Below are 17,284 nucleotides of genomic sequence, written 5' to 3'. Positions count from 1 at the left end.
GGAGCCCCTGTCCAGAAATGCATGGTTTGGGAACTGAAGAGCGTCGAAGTCTGAGGACGGTTGTGACTGTTTGTTCCAATTTGGTATCTTAATACAGAAAGTATCCAACTTTTTAGCCATCTGTGTACTGGATGGGTGACTTCTGCCTAATAACATTCCTGCGCATGCGCTACTTTCTCCACACAGTCGTTGATGTGCATCCTACTGCGTTACTTGTTTACTGTACTCTGCCAGTGCAGTAACGTTATTAACAGCAGTGCGACGTGTACTGGTTCACAGCTGCAGAAATGACCGACATGGTGCTTGCATTACATAAAATCAGCTTCATGGTCCGTATCGCACTTCAATAGATTCACAATTAAGTATTTATTTTCCACCTAGTCGATACAATGATTGCTTAAGGCAATTTTTAATGGTCAAAAGTGGTACATGTTTCGTATATTATCAACATCTTCAGCCACATAACACTGTTTAGATGAAAAATGTATAAAATTGACAAAGTAATGCTTTAGAGGAATTCAAACCTGTATGGTGAAAAATCAGGATCCTGATTGCTCTTACAAGCCATAAAAAGAGGATATCATTATAGGTGTCAGTCTAAACATACAAAATATTAGAATGTCCTTGGCTAAAATTGCACTTCCTCTAAAGCATTACTTTGTCAATTTTATACATTTTTCATCTAAACAGTGTTATGTGGCTGAAGATGTTGATAATATACGAAACATGTACCACTTTTGACCATTAAAAATTGCCTTAAGCAATCATTGTATCGACTAGGTGGAAAATAAATACTTAATTGTGAATCTATGGTGCTTGCATACGGCAAAGCGGATTGCAATGGTAGAGCTGCTGCAAGATTGTATGCGGAACGTTTTCCAAACAGACGTACCCCACATCTTTCCATGTTCGTAGCCATCGAGAGACGACTAAGAGAAGTTGGACAGTTACACGCAGGTAGTGTGAAGAGTATGGTGTATGACACTCCTGAAACGTTAGCGGAGGACATTATTGCTTGAGTCCACGGAGTGATTGAAATTCTTCAAAGATAACCGCACGTATTGGGTCATGTGCATGAGGCTCAGTACCGCAGATGTAGGCTCTGCAATGAAAAGAGGTACACAGTTTAAACGTCCTTTGTAATGAGCCTGATGTGCTACTCATGTTGGGTTTATTGCCAACATGTGGGATGCACACCCATCTCACACTTCAAGTGCTACAGCGTCCAAGCCGTGCGTTTCTAGATATGGGTTCTTTCTTGAAAATGGATCAATTTGCCTTCCTGTACAACATATTAAACGTTACATGTTATAATTCTCATGTTAGGTCTGTATTGAAATGTACGTAAATACAAAGTATGTTACAAGTGTTTATTTATATATCCACCTATTCAATACAAAGAGATCTTTTTAGAAATTAAATATTATTATAAAATGTTAAGGGACATGTTTCGCCCATATTAAGGCATCATCAGCCTCAAATTCAAACCTGTATGGTGAAAAATCAGGATCCTGATTGCTCTTACAAGCCATAAAAAGAGGATATCATTATAGGTGTCAGTCTAAACATACAAAATATTAGAATGTCCTTGGCTAAAATTGCAGTATCAAGCTGCATGTCATAAGTTCACATGAATATACTTTCCGGAGCGTTGAAAAACTTGTTGGGGTAGGGCAGTAAACAGCTCAGTCTTTATAATGAAACAGAAATGTGCCTCCTTGAAGATGATAAGAAAAAGCAAAGCTGATACACTGTTACAGATGTCAATATCGTATGTTGTGATAAGACAACAGATCTCTTAAATGGCTGTTCAGCTGCCTATAGTCTATTTAACTGGCTGAAGGAGTGAAAGTCGAATGTGTTATGATAATATAACAGTCTTCCTTACGTAATTGTGGGAGCAAGGAAAAAGCATTCGGTTGTCTATAGATGTATTTATCTTTCCATAACTGATTTACATCTTCACAGACGAAAGGACTTCACACCAAAGAGCTCTATCAACGTTGATAAACCTTCGACTTTCGTCCTTCAAATAAGATAAATACATCTATAGACAACCGAATGCTTTTTCCTTGCTCCCACAATTATGTAAGGAAGACTGTTATCTTATCATAACATATTCGACTTTCACTCCTTCAGCCAGTTAAATAGACTATAGGCAGCTGAACAGCCATTTAAGAGATCTGTTGTCTTATCACAACATACGATATTGACATCTGTAACAGTGTATCAGCTTTGCTTTTTCTTATCATCTTCAAGGAGGCACATTTCTGTTTCATTATAAAGACTGAGCTGTTTACTGCCCTACCCCAACAAGTTTTTCAACGCTCCGGAAAGTATATTCATGTGAACTTATGACATGCAGCTTGATACTGCAATTTTAGCCAAGGACATTCTAATATTTTGTATGTTTAGACTGACACCTATAATGATATCCTCTTTTTATGGCTTGTAAGAGCAATCAGGATCCTGATTTTTCACCATACAGGTTTGAATTTGAGGCTGATGATGCCCTTCATATGGGCGAAACATGTCCCTTAACATTTTATAACAATATTTAATTTCTAAAAAGATCTCTTTGTATTGAATAGGTGGATATATAAATAAACACTTGTAACATACTTTGTATTTTATATTAAACGTTGTCGGTGTTTTTTAGGGACACCCTGTAGACTATCTCAAGTGGTATTATTATTAATTTCTCCTAACAGGGTTTTGTTTTAGCGAGATTCGGTTAACCCTTTATAGGATGATGGCTAAATATTTAGCCACCTTACATACAGTATTAGCTTTTATTGGCTACAGATTGCATTGAATGATGCATCTGTAGGCATGATTCAAGACTCTGAATACGTTGTGATAATATTAGAAGACATAATGAGATTTAGAAGGTTGTTACGAATCGGTAGTATCCCGCTTTAGAAATACATTTTCCTCAGTGAGAAGGAAGGTTTTCTATCACAGCTGGTTGCATCAGGAGTCAATTGCGCATGAATTCCTGCATGCCCTCGTCATCTTCAAATCCTTGTCCTCCTAGAGCTTCTTTAAGCGGTCCAACAAATGGAAATCGCAGGGTGATAGGTCCGGGCTGTAAGGAGGATAATCAAGTTGAGTCCAGTGCATTTCCTGTAGTTTAGAGACCCTTAGAGCTGCAGTATGGGGCTTGGCATTGTTGTGAAGCAGGATAACCTGTCGGATCGGTTGGTCTCACCTTTTACGGCGATATGCATCTCTCACCTTGTTGAACACCTCGTGGTAGTAAGCATCATTGATTGTGTGTTGCTCATGCAAAAATTCAATGAGAAAAATGCCTCGCTGGTCAGAAAAATACGGTTGAAAGAACCTTGCCAGCTGATAGCCAAGTCTTGGCTTTCACTGGGCCTACCTCCCCTTTTCTCTGCCACTCCTCACTAGCTTGTTTGGATTCGGGAGTGTAGTGTTGGACCCACGATTCGTTGCAGGTGACGGTCTGACTCAAAAATACATCACTTTCTTTTGTAAACCTAGCTGTAAACCTCTGACAGACCTCCAAATGTCTCAACTTCCAATTTTCGGTCAAAAGGTGAGTGACCCATCTCTCACCTTGTTGAACAGCTCGTAGTAGTAAGCAGCTGTAGGTCGTTTGTGATGATCACTTGACAACTCCCATAACTTATTCCGATCTGTTTCGCTATGTCTGATACTCTTACCCGTTGATCGTCGTCATAAATGTCTTTAACTGCACAAATGTTTTTGTCTGTAATACTGGTCGAAGGATGGTGATCATTTTCCACATGTCCTTGTCCTTCCTTGAGTTCGTTACTCCAGGCAAACACACGCGTCCTTGACAGTGTTTCATCACCGAACTGTGCAGTCAAACTCTGCAAAATTTTAATCGCTTGAACTCCTTCACTAGCAAGAAATTTTATAATTATGCATTGTGCAGTGGAGGAGTGCACCTGTTTCTCCGACATCGTGAGCGTCACTGACGAATCGGTTGGAAGTATGTAATGGCTGGATCTACCCACTCCTAACAGCCCCACCCAAGCGTACTAGAAGCGTGGGTTCGGTCCTACCAACTGTCGATGTTCAGGAACGAAAACTTGTTTATGTTTGTCTAAGGATTTTGCCACCATCTGTTTATGGTCTGTTGTTGAAAGTGCATCTTTTTGACTGTTTCTTTGCCGGATACATCTGAATTGTTCAGCTGTATTTACATGTGTATTATCACTCAACATTCATCCAACATCAAACGTCACAAATAGGCTGATCTACTGCATATTTATTATATTATATTGAAATATTCATTTTACTTTGCATTGTGATCAGATCCATGTTTTTTTGTTTACGTCATTTTGCATGAAGTGGTAACTTCCAAACGTTTTTGAATTTGCGTTCAGGCAAATAATAAGGCACTAAATGGTGAATCAACCTTGATGTATTGCTGAAGTGGGATTTGAACTGCTTAGAGGATATTTGCAGTTATAATACAGTTACTCTGATTGCGGAACATAATCTCACATTTGCTTTTCACAACATTTTTGTCTTTCGCGCTCAAATTAAGTTTGACAGTGTACTGTCGGTGAGTAAATGCCTGTGAGAGGTAATAATAGGCTCTGTGCTTACTGTACTACAGAAAAGACTATAAAGCAATTAAGTCTTGTCTCCTCAAGTTGGAGGTCAGGCTCTGTTTGGAGTGCTTTGTATCTTTCCATACAAATTGAGATTGCATTGTTTGTGATACTCCAACAATGACAATTTTATTTTTAACCTTGTTGTATATGCATATAAAAATAATTAATACCTATTACTCTCTCACCTCTACTATTTATAGTGGTGATGGATGATATAATACAGAAGTTAGCACAGACCACTGGGGAGAGAAGAATGAAAGCAGTGCTGTTTCTAGATGATCTACTAATACGGGGAAACAGTGAGAGTGAAGTGCAGTAACAGTTAAGTGTAACTGGTAACGACATTAAACAAGAACGGAACATAGAATGGCATGACATTAGGAGGGGAGCAGTTGAAAATAGCTGAAAGCTTTAAATGCCTGGGAAGTGTAATTGAAGAAAATGGAAGAAACAGGATGGAAATCAATGAAAGAGTAAGGTGTGCAAATTTTGTGCCGCTTTTGATGTATGGATCAGAAACTAGGGTGATGAAGGAAATGGTTAAAAGTAGAATACTAGCAGTTGAAATAAAGTTTCAAAGGCGTGGAGTAGGTTTAACGAGAGTGGGCAGAGTAAAGAATGAGAGAGTTTAGAAATGGTAAATGAGCTACCCCTACCAGAAAAGATAGGAGAATCAAAGTTGCAGTGGTATGGACTTGTTATGAAAATTGGAGAATAGAGGATACCAAAAAAGATGTTAGAAATGGAATTGAAGGAAAGGAGACCTAGAGGAAGACCGAGGGTGAGATGGCTGAAAGGTGTAAAGAAGAGCATTGAGGCAAGAGAAAGGAACTGGACAACAGCCGGGCTGAGTGGCTCAGATGGTCGAGGCGCTGGCTTTCTGACCCCAACTTGAGAAGTTCGATTCTGGCTCAGTCCACTGTAATTTAAAAGTGTTCAAATACATCAGACTCATGTTGGTAGGTTTACTGGCACATAAAGGAACTCCTGCAGGACTATTTCTGGCACATTGGCATCTCTGAAAACCGTAAAAGTAGTTAGTGGGACGTAAAGCCAATAACATTACTGTATTATTATTGGAACTGGATGACAGTGACAGAAGAGAAGTGGTGGATGGACAGAAAATGATGGAGAGACTTATGTTCCAAGCAATCCCAGCCTGTGGTTGGAAACTGCTCCAGATGGATGATGATGATGATGATGATGATGATGATGATGATGATGAGCACCTAATTCTCTGTAATTACAGTGGTGGCTGAATAAGTTGCCACCATCCGCATGCAAGGTACCGTGTGTTGGAATGGCTGATGTTTAAATATTTAGCCATGCTTCTAACTATTTTTAGTAAAAATTGCAAGTAATCCATTTCAAAAACATTCCCAGTCCACTTATACACATCACCTCTGAGTTCAGAAATCACAAAAATGTTTTTAAGATTAAGAAAAAAGATTTTCCCTTTAAAGGGTTAATCAGGGTAGTGAAAGATGAGTAATAACACTGGCCTGACCTGTAAGCTTGAACTTGTGCTTTGGTGCATTTTAAAAATTCCTGCGAGTATGCTGTCTGATAGCCCTAGCTGTATCCTATTATTGTAAAACTTTTTCATTTTATGATTTTTCATGATGGTGTGCTTGAAATTTCAATGTATTTCACTTAAGTTCATAAATCATGTTCTGTCTCTTTCTAGTGATAAGGTGAACAATCTGTGCCGGCAAAAGGAGAAATTGGAAGAGAAAATAATGGAGCACTATAGGAAGTTGGATAGCTGTTCTACCAAGAAGTAAGTGTTATAATTATTGAATTTATCTGGCTGTACAAACTAATTTGTTTTCTTAGTGGAATAATATTACTTTCCCACCATTCAATACATTACAATTTAAACACAGATTATAAGCACTTACACTGACCTTCAAAAGTAAAATACAATAGTATGTAGAGGGACCTTCTGGTCAATACACTGTGAAGCAAGTACTGTAATACTTGTTGTGATGGTAAATAATGAGTGAAATTGATCAGTTTTAATTATCTGGGGCCAGGCTGAGTGGCTCAGACGGTTTAGGCGCTGGCCTTCTGACCCCATCTTGGTAGGTTTGATCCTGGCTCAGTCTGGTGGTATTTAAAGGTGCTTAAATACATCAGCCTCGTGTTGGTTGGTTTACTGGCACATAAAAGAACTCCTGCAGGACTAAATTCTGGCACATTGGCATCTCTGAAAACTGTAAAGGTAGTTAGTGGGACGTAAAGGCAATAACAATATTATTTTTAATTATCTGGGTAATGTCTGTGGGCCCTTGAAGGTATCGTTCATTAATGCTCACCAAGGTGCATTGTTATATCGTCGATTAGAACCTGCCTGTTACGAAAACAGCTGTCTCATTTACCGGTAAACATTTCTTTGAACCCATACAAATCATTTAAATAGCTAACATAATAACCTCGTATGAGATTTATACGATTTATAAAAAGTAATTTTTTCCTTTTCAACTAAAATTTTGTCGTCAAGGAGGTCTGCCACTGGGAGCTCCGGCCTTGGGTATTTTGGCTGATATCTATCTTGATCATTTAGAGCAAACTAAAATCATAAAGAAAATACAAGTTTTGGAACAGTGGATTTGGTATGTGGATGACACTTTTATTATTATTATTATTATTATTATTATTATTATTATTATTATTATTATTATTATAGACTAACGTTTCAATAATAGTGTCAGTATCCGTCAATTTCTCAACTCTTTCGATTAAAACATAAAATTTACATTACAAGATGAAACTGATAATGCTCTCAATTTTTTATACGTCACCATTATACGAAAGAAAGACATCTTTGTTTACAAAATCTATAGGATGCCAACTTTCTCACCTATCGCAATAAAAAATAACTCCCTACATCCCAAGGCTCAATAAACGAACAACTTATCATAGCTTAGTTTACCGTGCTTTTAAATTATCCCTTTCACGTAGAGAACTGAACACGGAACTACAGTTTATACAGGATATGGCCAGATTTAATGGATTTAATATCTATACAGTTAATAAAGTCATAGGAAGGATAAGAAATGAGCAACTTTCCAAATTAATTCTGGGAAAACAGAAAAAGTCTAAGTTTGCAACCTGTACCTACAGCAACCCCGCGATCTATCAGGTATCAGATTTATTTAAGATTATAATTTTCAGATATCTCTTTTGACCCATAACACCAACTGAGGCACGTTTTTAAATCATAATAGTGTTAATTCCAATAAAGAGCTCAACTAAGTGATATGTTACGAGCTGTCAGTGGAAAGATGTCATGGAATGACATTAGTAGACTAATAAGTTTGAGTGGAGTTTTTTAAAAGTAGGAAAGATAACAATATGAAGATAAAGTTGAAATTCAAGAGGACAATAACCATCATCATCATCATCATCATCATCATCATCATCATCATCATCATCATCATCATCATCATCATCATCTGCATCTGCCCTTACCCAGCTCCTGCGGAGTCGGGGTATTTACAGCACTTCTCCATCTTCCTCTTTCCTTCCACCATTCCTCTTCCATAATCTTGTCCCAGTCTAAATTTTGTCCTCTTATGCTGCTCTTCACTGATTCAACCCATCTTGTTCTAGGTCTTCCTCTTGCTCTCTTGCCCTTGCACTTTGCCTCCAGCATCTGTCTTGGAATTCTATTCTCCTCCATCCTCTTTACATGTCCAAACCACCTTAGTTTATTCTTTACAACTCTCTCTTTTAGCTTTCCTATCCCAACTTCCTTCCTAACATCTTTATTTCTCACTCTGTCTTTCTTTTTCTTTCCTATCATACTTCTTGGGAATTTCATCTCACTGGCTTGAATTCTAATCTCTTGTCTGCTAGTCAAAGTCCAAGTCTCAGCTGCATAAGTCAGTATGGGTACATAGTACATTTTGTACATTATCTCTTTACTTTTCCTTGGTACTTCTTTGCCCAAAACAAGTTTTCTTACACTTTTGGTAGAATGCATTATCCTGCTGTACCCTCCTGCTAATCTCCATGTCCACCCTAACATTTTGTATTAATTTAATTTAAATGAGGAACAATTAATCATTAGAATTTGTGAATTTTGCGAGTGCATACAAGAGGACAAATTGGGGCAATATTCATTTCTAGGAAGAGAAGTTAGGGATTTGAGTAATTGACCAAGAGAGATGTTCAGTACTTCTCGATCAATCAGTTAATACTGATCTGCATTTAGGGCAGGCGCCCTGGTGGCAGATTCTCTATCTATCGTTTTCCTAGCCTTTTTTTAAATGATTTCAAAGACATTGGAAATTTATTGAACATGTTAGAACGTGTCAGAAAATGCCTACATATATCTGGACCAATTTCTTTACAGTACTGTAATCACAATTTAAATGACATGATAGATAGAGAATAAAATTCCACTTTATGACCAAATCCCACATTTCTTCGACAATCAACACCGTGTAAAGCAACTGGATGTACTATCATGTGGCATATTTTGGACTTCAGATGTAGTGACATCCTTCTGTTGCAGAGCATGCCTTTGTCCTCCTTCCGTCTCATGTTTTTGACCATTCGTTTTAAATAAGTACAACTAAAATAATTCTTCAGACACTTTTGTATCCTATTGTTGCTGAAAACCTTTCTGGGATAATGTGACAAACACTAGCAATAATATTAATATATATAATGTTACGGAGTTTGGTGGATCAGCAGAGGTGAAAGAAGGTGCGGGCTGGAATAGATCTCAACTACAGAATTAAAGTTAATTTAAAATTTTAACAAAGGTTATATTTTCAAAACTTGAACAATGGTGACATAGAATTAGTAAACTTAACAAGTCAACAACAAGCCAAAGTCAGGTACATAGAAATCACAAGATTTCGGGGTTTATTACAAGATCTGGGCTTCGAGCCCCAAGTATAATTTCTGAGCTCTCAGCTCACAACAACAAAAATACCAAAGGGCAGAACACCCTTAATTACATGGAGCATTAACTCCCAACCTTACATCTCAAGCCTCTCTAAGACACTTTTACCACAACACTATAAAGAGCTGTCCCGCTCTCTATCTTTCAAGCCTGTAAGGGCGATAACGCACTTTTACACAAACTGCCACCAAGGCATAATCAAGAAACAGGGGTATCTCGTACCCAATCTACCGGACCTTAGTGTGCAAAAACAAGGTTAATTTAACTGGCCCAAAACAAAAGGATGGAGTCGTGAATTTGTGCTCCTAAATCTACACTTTAAACCTAAGTGGCTCTAGGCCGATAATACAGGGGCTAATCCCAATCTATGGAGGTGACCCGTATGAGAAAACTTTAATACATTAAAGAAGAGAAGAAACGGTTACGAAAACGTAATCACCTTAATTTCAAAATGAAGGGGAGCTCGAGAGGGTGAAGCACTCTCTATCCCCGCTTTACAGTAAAAGATATTTGTAGGTTTTACATAGACAGAAAAGGAATTTACATTTTAAAAAGATGGGTTACATTTTAAAGGATTCGAACCCTCCCCAAGAGTTAGACTGCTGAGCTAGCAAGAAATAAGATGTTAAAAGGCCATTACCTTGTAGGAGAACTGCTACTTGAAGAAAGAGGCGCGTCCCGCCCCCTGTTACATATTCACACACTGAATTAGATGTTGTACTAGTGGCACGGAGACAAGAAAATCAGCAGTTTTTATACCCTCGTGGAAAATTTGAGATCTTTCAGGAATGAATAGACACACCCCCTCCACTTTATTGGATAGCTTAGAGCTACATATCCCTATCGAAGAAGACATACACTATTGGTCAAAAATTAATTAAATAAATTCGGGATTGGCTGAGTTCAAAACTGGCGGACAGAAAGATTAATATTGCCAACCCAAAAAATAAAAGAACAAAATGTAGTAAAGACAAAACTTAAGGATACAAAATTTCTTCAAGAAAGTTCATTCCTTCGCACTAGAGTGTGTAATCATAGTTTTTAGTAGAGACATCTGGTAGAGAACGTCCACACTTCTTGATCAATTACAAACAAAAACACATCAAAATTCACACAGAGCCATCTTCGGAGAAACTGTTAAGTTAATACAGTTTTTGAAGTTCAGGCTTTCTCCTGTAGAGGAGTTTCAACTGGCGCAATATTTGAATTAGCGGCGTGGAGGTGTACCTCCCGGTACATATAAGTCGAGAATTTTTTTTGTGTATACATTTACATTAGCAACAGTTAAACATTAGAATTTGTGAATTTTGTGAGTGGATACAGTTTGTGATTTTTACAGAAAGTAACGGGTGCTTTAGTGCTTGATAATGCTACTTACATTGTTTGTGGTCTTTTATGCCTTCATATTTCTGTTTATTCAGGAAGAGTTTTGGTGCTACACTTGTGAAGAGAGTCCGAAAGGCTGGGTCTGATTTCATCAACAAAGTGCCTCGAGTAAGTAGTGTTTCGCTTAACTAGAACATATAGAGAATTTTGTGCCACTGACGATAAAATGTTTGATGAACTTTCCTCTTTTGTATTACGTCAGCCGGAGTAGAATTAATTGAGTAAAAGGTTGTAAAGGGAAAAATTTTGTAAATTTTTTTTTTTTTTTTTTTTTTTTTTCAAGGGAATTTAGGATATAAATGTGTGGAGTTTATTCTTCTGTTTCCTTTCTAATGTTTTGTCGATAAACATAATGACAGGTTAGTAGGAGAAGAGGGAACAACAGAAAGAGGAGACAAGGACAAATCTATTGCTTAGTTCTAAAAGGGCCAATGTGTAAAAAAAAATAAACGCCTAGCTGTGAGCATTTGAAGATTTGCTTTTTATTTTCCAATTTTTTTTTCGATAACCAACTTTTAATAAGTTTGTGGAAATTAACTGATTAAATACTGATTTTTTCCTATCTCATTCGTTAAAAAATTCTCAGGTCTCCAATTTTTGTTGGTAATTTAACATTTTTGACAAGGGCTTATATCGTTGTCGTCGCTGGCTGCAACTCGTATCCAAGTAAACATATTTTTCAGCAGTTTACATTCTTTACACTCATAATGGTTTGTGAATATGTTTCATATGACTTAGTATCCCAGTCTTGGCAGGAAACATATGTCCACACAGATCACATGGAATGGCTGGGGGCGACGGGGCTGAGATTGACCGAGCTTCCGTGCTTGTCGTTTATCGTCTTCACGTCATCGTTGTTCCTCTACAAGCACCGTAACTGATGTAGGAAGCAGTGTGACGCCGAAGTGTAGGATTCTCAGCAAGCATATACCAGGATTAATTCCAGTTCTTTTCATAGTTTGCTTTAGCTGATCCTTGGAACACCTCAAAGGTGCTCCATGATGTCTTGTGCCAGAGCATTGTTCACTGTACAGGAGTAGCGTTCACTATACAGGGAGTTGACAAGGAACCCTGGTTTCACTCATGAGACAGACGTGCCCTATCCATTTGAGATTGTGGCCAGTGATGGTTGCCTCAGTGTTTGTAGAATGTGCTTTTTCAAGAACCACAAGGCTGGTGACATGGTGCTGTCATTTGATGTTCAAGTCGGATCTAAGTTTTTGCAGATGGAAGCCCTCTGACTTTTTGATAGCCTGACGGTAGAGGGTGCGAGTTTCACAACCATAAAGCAGTTTTGATAAGACAACAGCATAGTAAACCATGGTCTTGGTATGCATTGTAAGGTCCTTATTCATGAAGACACGATGGGATAAATGGGGCTTGTCTAATTAAACGTTAACTGTTTGAGAGACATTGGCTCTTTTAATATATTGCATACCAGGATAAAATGCATTTGTGTCCGTTACTTTACCAGTTTCAATAGAAAATGACATTGGTTCTTTTAAAATCAAGCCAAGGAAATATGAAAGCACAAAAGTCCAAGACATTTTTTCCAGATCTTTCTTCGTACACTGCTGTCTTTAAATAGATTGTCTCTCTCCTCATAAATTCTAGTTCTTTCTCAGCCTCTCACAAGCTCATCTCTACTTCCAAGTGTCATATCAGCAGGGTGGGTTTCAACACATATTGAGAGGTCATTTTAACAGATGAATGTGGATGATAAAATACAGGAGTACAGGACGAATACAGGAAAAGGAAAGGATCTCAGTGGGTCAATAATTATGTTCATTCTGTTTGGTTCCATGGCTAAATGGTTAGCATGCTGGCCTTTGATTACAGGGGTCCCGGGTTTGATTCCCGGCTGGATCGGGAATTTTAACCATAATTGGTTAATTCTCCTGGCACGGGGGCTGGGTATATGTGTCGTCTTCATCATCATTTCATCCTCATCACGACGCGCAGGTAGCCTACGTGAGTCAAATCAAAAGACCTGCATCTGGCGAGCCGGACTTGACCTCGGACACTCCCTGCACTAAAAGCCATACGCCATTTCATTTTTTTATGTTCATTCTGACCTAATGTAAAATTACACTCAACTCTCGATTTACTATGATTGGATCAACTGCGATATCAAAAACACTAAAAATGCACTTAGGAGTTACGGTAATACAGAATTACAAAGGGTCAGGAAAATATTGCCAGGATGATGCTCTCATCACCGAAAAACTTGTTTTGAGAAACTTGAGAAGCAGAATAAAGAAAAAGTGTTTCTCGGCACAAAAGAAGAAAACCATGACTGATTATTTTCAGAAATGGTAAATTTAGGTAGTCTGAATTTTTTTTTTCCCTTATTAGTTTCAACGAAAAGTGCTGTTTATTTTTCCGTTTACTATTTTTGCTAAGTGCTACTTTTACTGCAACGTATTGGGTGAGTTTATAAAAAACAATACAGTAGTATAATTTATTATCATTTTAACTGTACTTTCATTATGCATGTTCTGTTTTGAACTTTTTGTGGGTTAACCACGATTTTACTTATCCGGGAAGCCTTAACCCTACATTATCCCGGTTAATCGAGAGTTGAGTGTACTTTGAAAGTAAATTATTCTAAACCGTTCTTTGAAAATAATAACCTTTAAATAATATTGATCTTGTAAAATAAACAATTCAGTAGTTTATCTGTAAACCTCTAGAATCTATCTTTAAAATAGACAATGGTAGGTCTGATAACCATTGTTGTAAATTTTGGTTTTTCTCTCTTTAATAGTTTTGGATGTGAGTGTTCGAACAACTTCATATATTAAACATGAAGAAATCTCATCCTCAAGCTAATGGTATCACACAGGTTGGTGAGAGGCTAGTAGCTTGAGAAGTCTGTTTGAATTATTCACTTTGATGTGCACTTTTAGTCTTGTTTCTCTAAAAGTTTTTTAAGGTAAAATGCGGAATTCACAAACAAATTTGAGTTATATGGGTATACCGTATTTCACGGCATAATCGTCGCACTTTTTATACCAAAATTTTCGAAAAAATTGTAGGGTGCGACCATTATACGATGAATATTTAATACCAGTATTTGCATTACTCAAAAAATGTATTTATAACTAAATTGTATTTGATACAAATTTAAGATGCACGTAATACTCGTGTTTATACATCAAAATAATTAAAATAGTCTAAAACAAAATTCATAATTTTTTGCAACAATTCGGCGAACGTTTTTCCAACCTGAAAATAAAAATGAACGTATTAAGTTAATTGTCATTAATTTGAGTATTAAAGTTAAAATATTACACTTGGAAAAAATTATCACTTTGTTGTGAAATGCGGACTTACCGGTTCGCAATTTATTCCAAATCTTCGGTGTCGCTTTCGCAGGTTTCGCTATCTGATGCGGCGTCCTCGCCTCTGTTAATACCAGTATCAGATTCTTCGTCTCCCTGCCACACTGCGTCATCTTCGGAACCGTCTAGTGCATTCGAAATCCCAGTCCTTTTGAAGCTCTTGGAGACTAGTTCAGGTGGTATAAGATCCCAACTCTTCTTCACCCACGAGCATAACAAGTCCAAGGGTGGACGCCTGATATTTCCGGCGGGCGTCAATTGCTGATCGCCGCTCATCATCCACTCGTTGTAAAATCGACGTAAGTGGTCTTTAAAGGGTTTATTAACACATACGTCTAGTGGCTGCAAAGCAGATGTTAGGCCACCAGGAATGACTATCTGTCGTGTCTTATTTTTACAGAGAATTTGCTTCACTTCGTTCACGAGGTGACCTCGGAAATTATCTAAAACAAGCAGAGCTGGTTGTTTTACTAGTGCACCAGGTCTTCTATTCCACACAGTTTTAACCCAGTCCAGCATGAGTTCTACGTCCATCCAACCCTTTGGTTGCACTCGTACATGAATTCCACGGGGGAAACTGTATATTCTTAGGCATCGTTTTCCTCTTGAAAATGATGTAAGGCGGCAACTTTCTCCCGTCAGCTGTAATGGCTAGCATTGCCGTGCATCGCAACTTCTCACTACCGCTGGTTTTCATTAATACACTCCGTGATCCTTTTAGCGCAATAGTGCTGTTGCGAAGCATATCAAAAAAGATTGGAGTCTGATCGGCATTATCGATTTGAGAAAGCAAATACGAAGTTTCCTTGCGCAAACGTATGACAAATCGGTGAAAATTTACAATCTTGTCCGTGTAATCAGCAGGCAACTTTTGGCTTAGTGTTGTTCTCCTTCGCACTGATAGATTGTGTCGTCGCATGAACCCCTTAATCCACCCACAAGTCGCCTTAAACTGAGTTGACAAAGATGTTGATTCCCATAGGGAATCTGAAATATTTGTTCCGAATGAGTAAATTTATAATACCAATATAAATGGTCCATTATTGGACATTATAAATTTTCCAGCTAACTCATTCCTAAATAAAATAAATAAATAAATTTACTCATTCGGAACAAATATTTCAGATTCCCTATGGGAATCAACATCTTTGTCATCTGATGGCCAAGCAGGCATCAATTTTTGATAGTGGGACAAAGTCTATCATAGTGCATTGGCACTGCCGGTGGCTACAATTAGCCTACGCAGTGGCCTCCACGGTATACACTAGCCAGCGTCTTGGTAGGTGTGCTACGTACCAACTGATGAGCCCAGCCTGGCACACGTGAGCGAAACGCTGGCAACCAGGAATGAGTTAGCTGGAAAATTTATAATGTCCAATAATGGACCATTTATATTGGTATTATAAATTTATTCATTCGGAACAAATATTTCAGATTCCCTATGGGAATCAACATCTTTGTCATCTGATGGCCAAGCAGGCATCAATTTTTGATAGTGGGACAAAGTCTATCATAGTGCATTGGCACTGCCGGTGGCTACAATTAGCCTACGCAGTGGCCTCCACGGTATACACTAGCCAGCGTCTTGGTAGGTGTGCTAGGTACCAACTGATGAGCCCAGCCTGGCACACGTGGGTGAAACGCTGGCAACCAGGAATGAGTTAGCTGGAAAATTTATAATGTCCAATAATGGACCATTTATATTGGTATTATTAAACTGAGTTACCGGTATGTTGTGTTTGCGCGCTACCTACTGTCCCTTAATTTGTAACATTTCATATGATACACTGCAGCCATTGTTACGTATTTCACTGACGTACCTAAACACTTCTTCGTCAATTATAGGAAACGTCCCTGTTTTAGGACCTCTAAACGCGCGTCTAGAAGGGTTTGTGCTTTTTATCTTGTTTTTTACTTTCCGCCAGTCACGCACCAACTTTTCACTCACTGAAAATTTTCTTTCTGCAGCTCTGTTCCCGTGCTGTTCAGCGAAGGCAATTACGCTTAGCTTGAAGCCCGCAGAATAGTTTCTATATTTACCCATAATCGCTTATAAATGCTTCACACGTTAATATTTTGCGATATAAATGACTTTCCGTAATTGTTCACTATTAAAACAAATTATTTCTGCAAACACCCCAAACACAAATTAAAAACTTAAATTCTCACGCACACATGTCTACAGTAATCACGTAAATCTGAAACAAATAAATGCATCTGTGATCTGTCCATTCCAGAGCAGCCAATACTTTCAGGCAGCAAGGAAGCATGCAGCAATTAATCAGTTTAGCTCGTTGGTTGCGACACACTACTGCGCTTGCGCAAAGCTCGCAAACCGGAGCTCTAGCTAGCGCGGTGTAGATCTACTGTATAGTTGACTGTATTCCGAGACGTCAGTAACAAACATTCATTTTTTTCAATTTCTTTTAAACATACGGTAATTAGGTTAATATTTCTTCCCAGTTATTGATGATTTTACATTACATTACTGATGAGTTTCTAAAATAAAACTTTAATAGCATTGGATAATAATTATCTTGACTGCTTGGATGAAAGTTTTCATCCCATGCCCGGACACTTATGACGTAGTAGTAAGATAAGAGTCTAGCGATGACAACTGAGACATCGTAAATAATTCGGCTGACCGTGTGAATAATTCCGTGGAAATCTGCGTTATCGTCTTGGATTTCACTTCGTGCGCAATAACACAGGAGCCGGCCCCATGGTGTAGGGGTAGCGTGCTTGCCTCTTACACGGAGGCCTCGGGTTCAATTCACGGCCGGGTCAGGGAATTTTACCTGTATCTGAGGGCTGGTTCCAGGTCCACTCAACCTACCTACCCGGTATTTCCTGGCGACGTTGCCGATAAGCGATAACTTACAGCCTTGCGTATTTCAAATGGGAACTCATAATATGTAGGTGGCGACCACGTTGTCAAACTGCCGATAGCCTACCGGTAAGCCATGCGTGGTACGTATACCGGTATTATTTATTTATACGTTGTGCAACATGTCGCAAACGTG

At 38.3% G+C, this 17,284-nt stretch overlaps 1 protein-coding gene across 1 annotated transcript in view; it reads left to right on the top strand.

The window, feature by feature from the left end:
- The window catches only part of Girdin (protein girdin), a 167,805-nt gene that overhangs the window by 123,099 nt on the left and 27,422 nt on the right, over positions 1–17,284 (top strand). Inside the window, exons 18-19 of the mRNA XM_068229964.1 lie at positions 6,301–6,393; positions 10,953–11,025. Coding sequence (XP_068086065.1) covers positions 6,301–6,393; positions 10,953–11,025 — 166 coding nt within the window. The remainder of the gene's footprint in view (positions 1–6,300; positions 6,394–10,952; positions 11,026–17,284) is intronic.

The sequence above is a fragment of the Anabrus simplex genome, chromosome 13, assembly GCF_040414725.1.
Source record: "Anabrus simplex isolate iqAnaSimp1 chromosome 13, ASM4041472v1, whole genome shotgun sequence".
NCBI lineage: Eukaryota > Metazoa > Arthropoda > Insecta > Orthoptera > Tettigoniidae > Anabrus > Anabrus simplex.
Note: the sequence above shows the minus strand (reverse complement) of the source record. Positions and strands in the feature narration are given on the sequence as shown.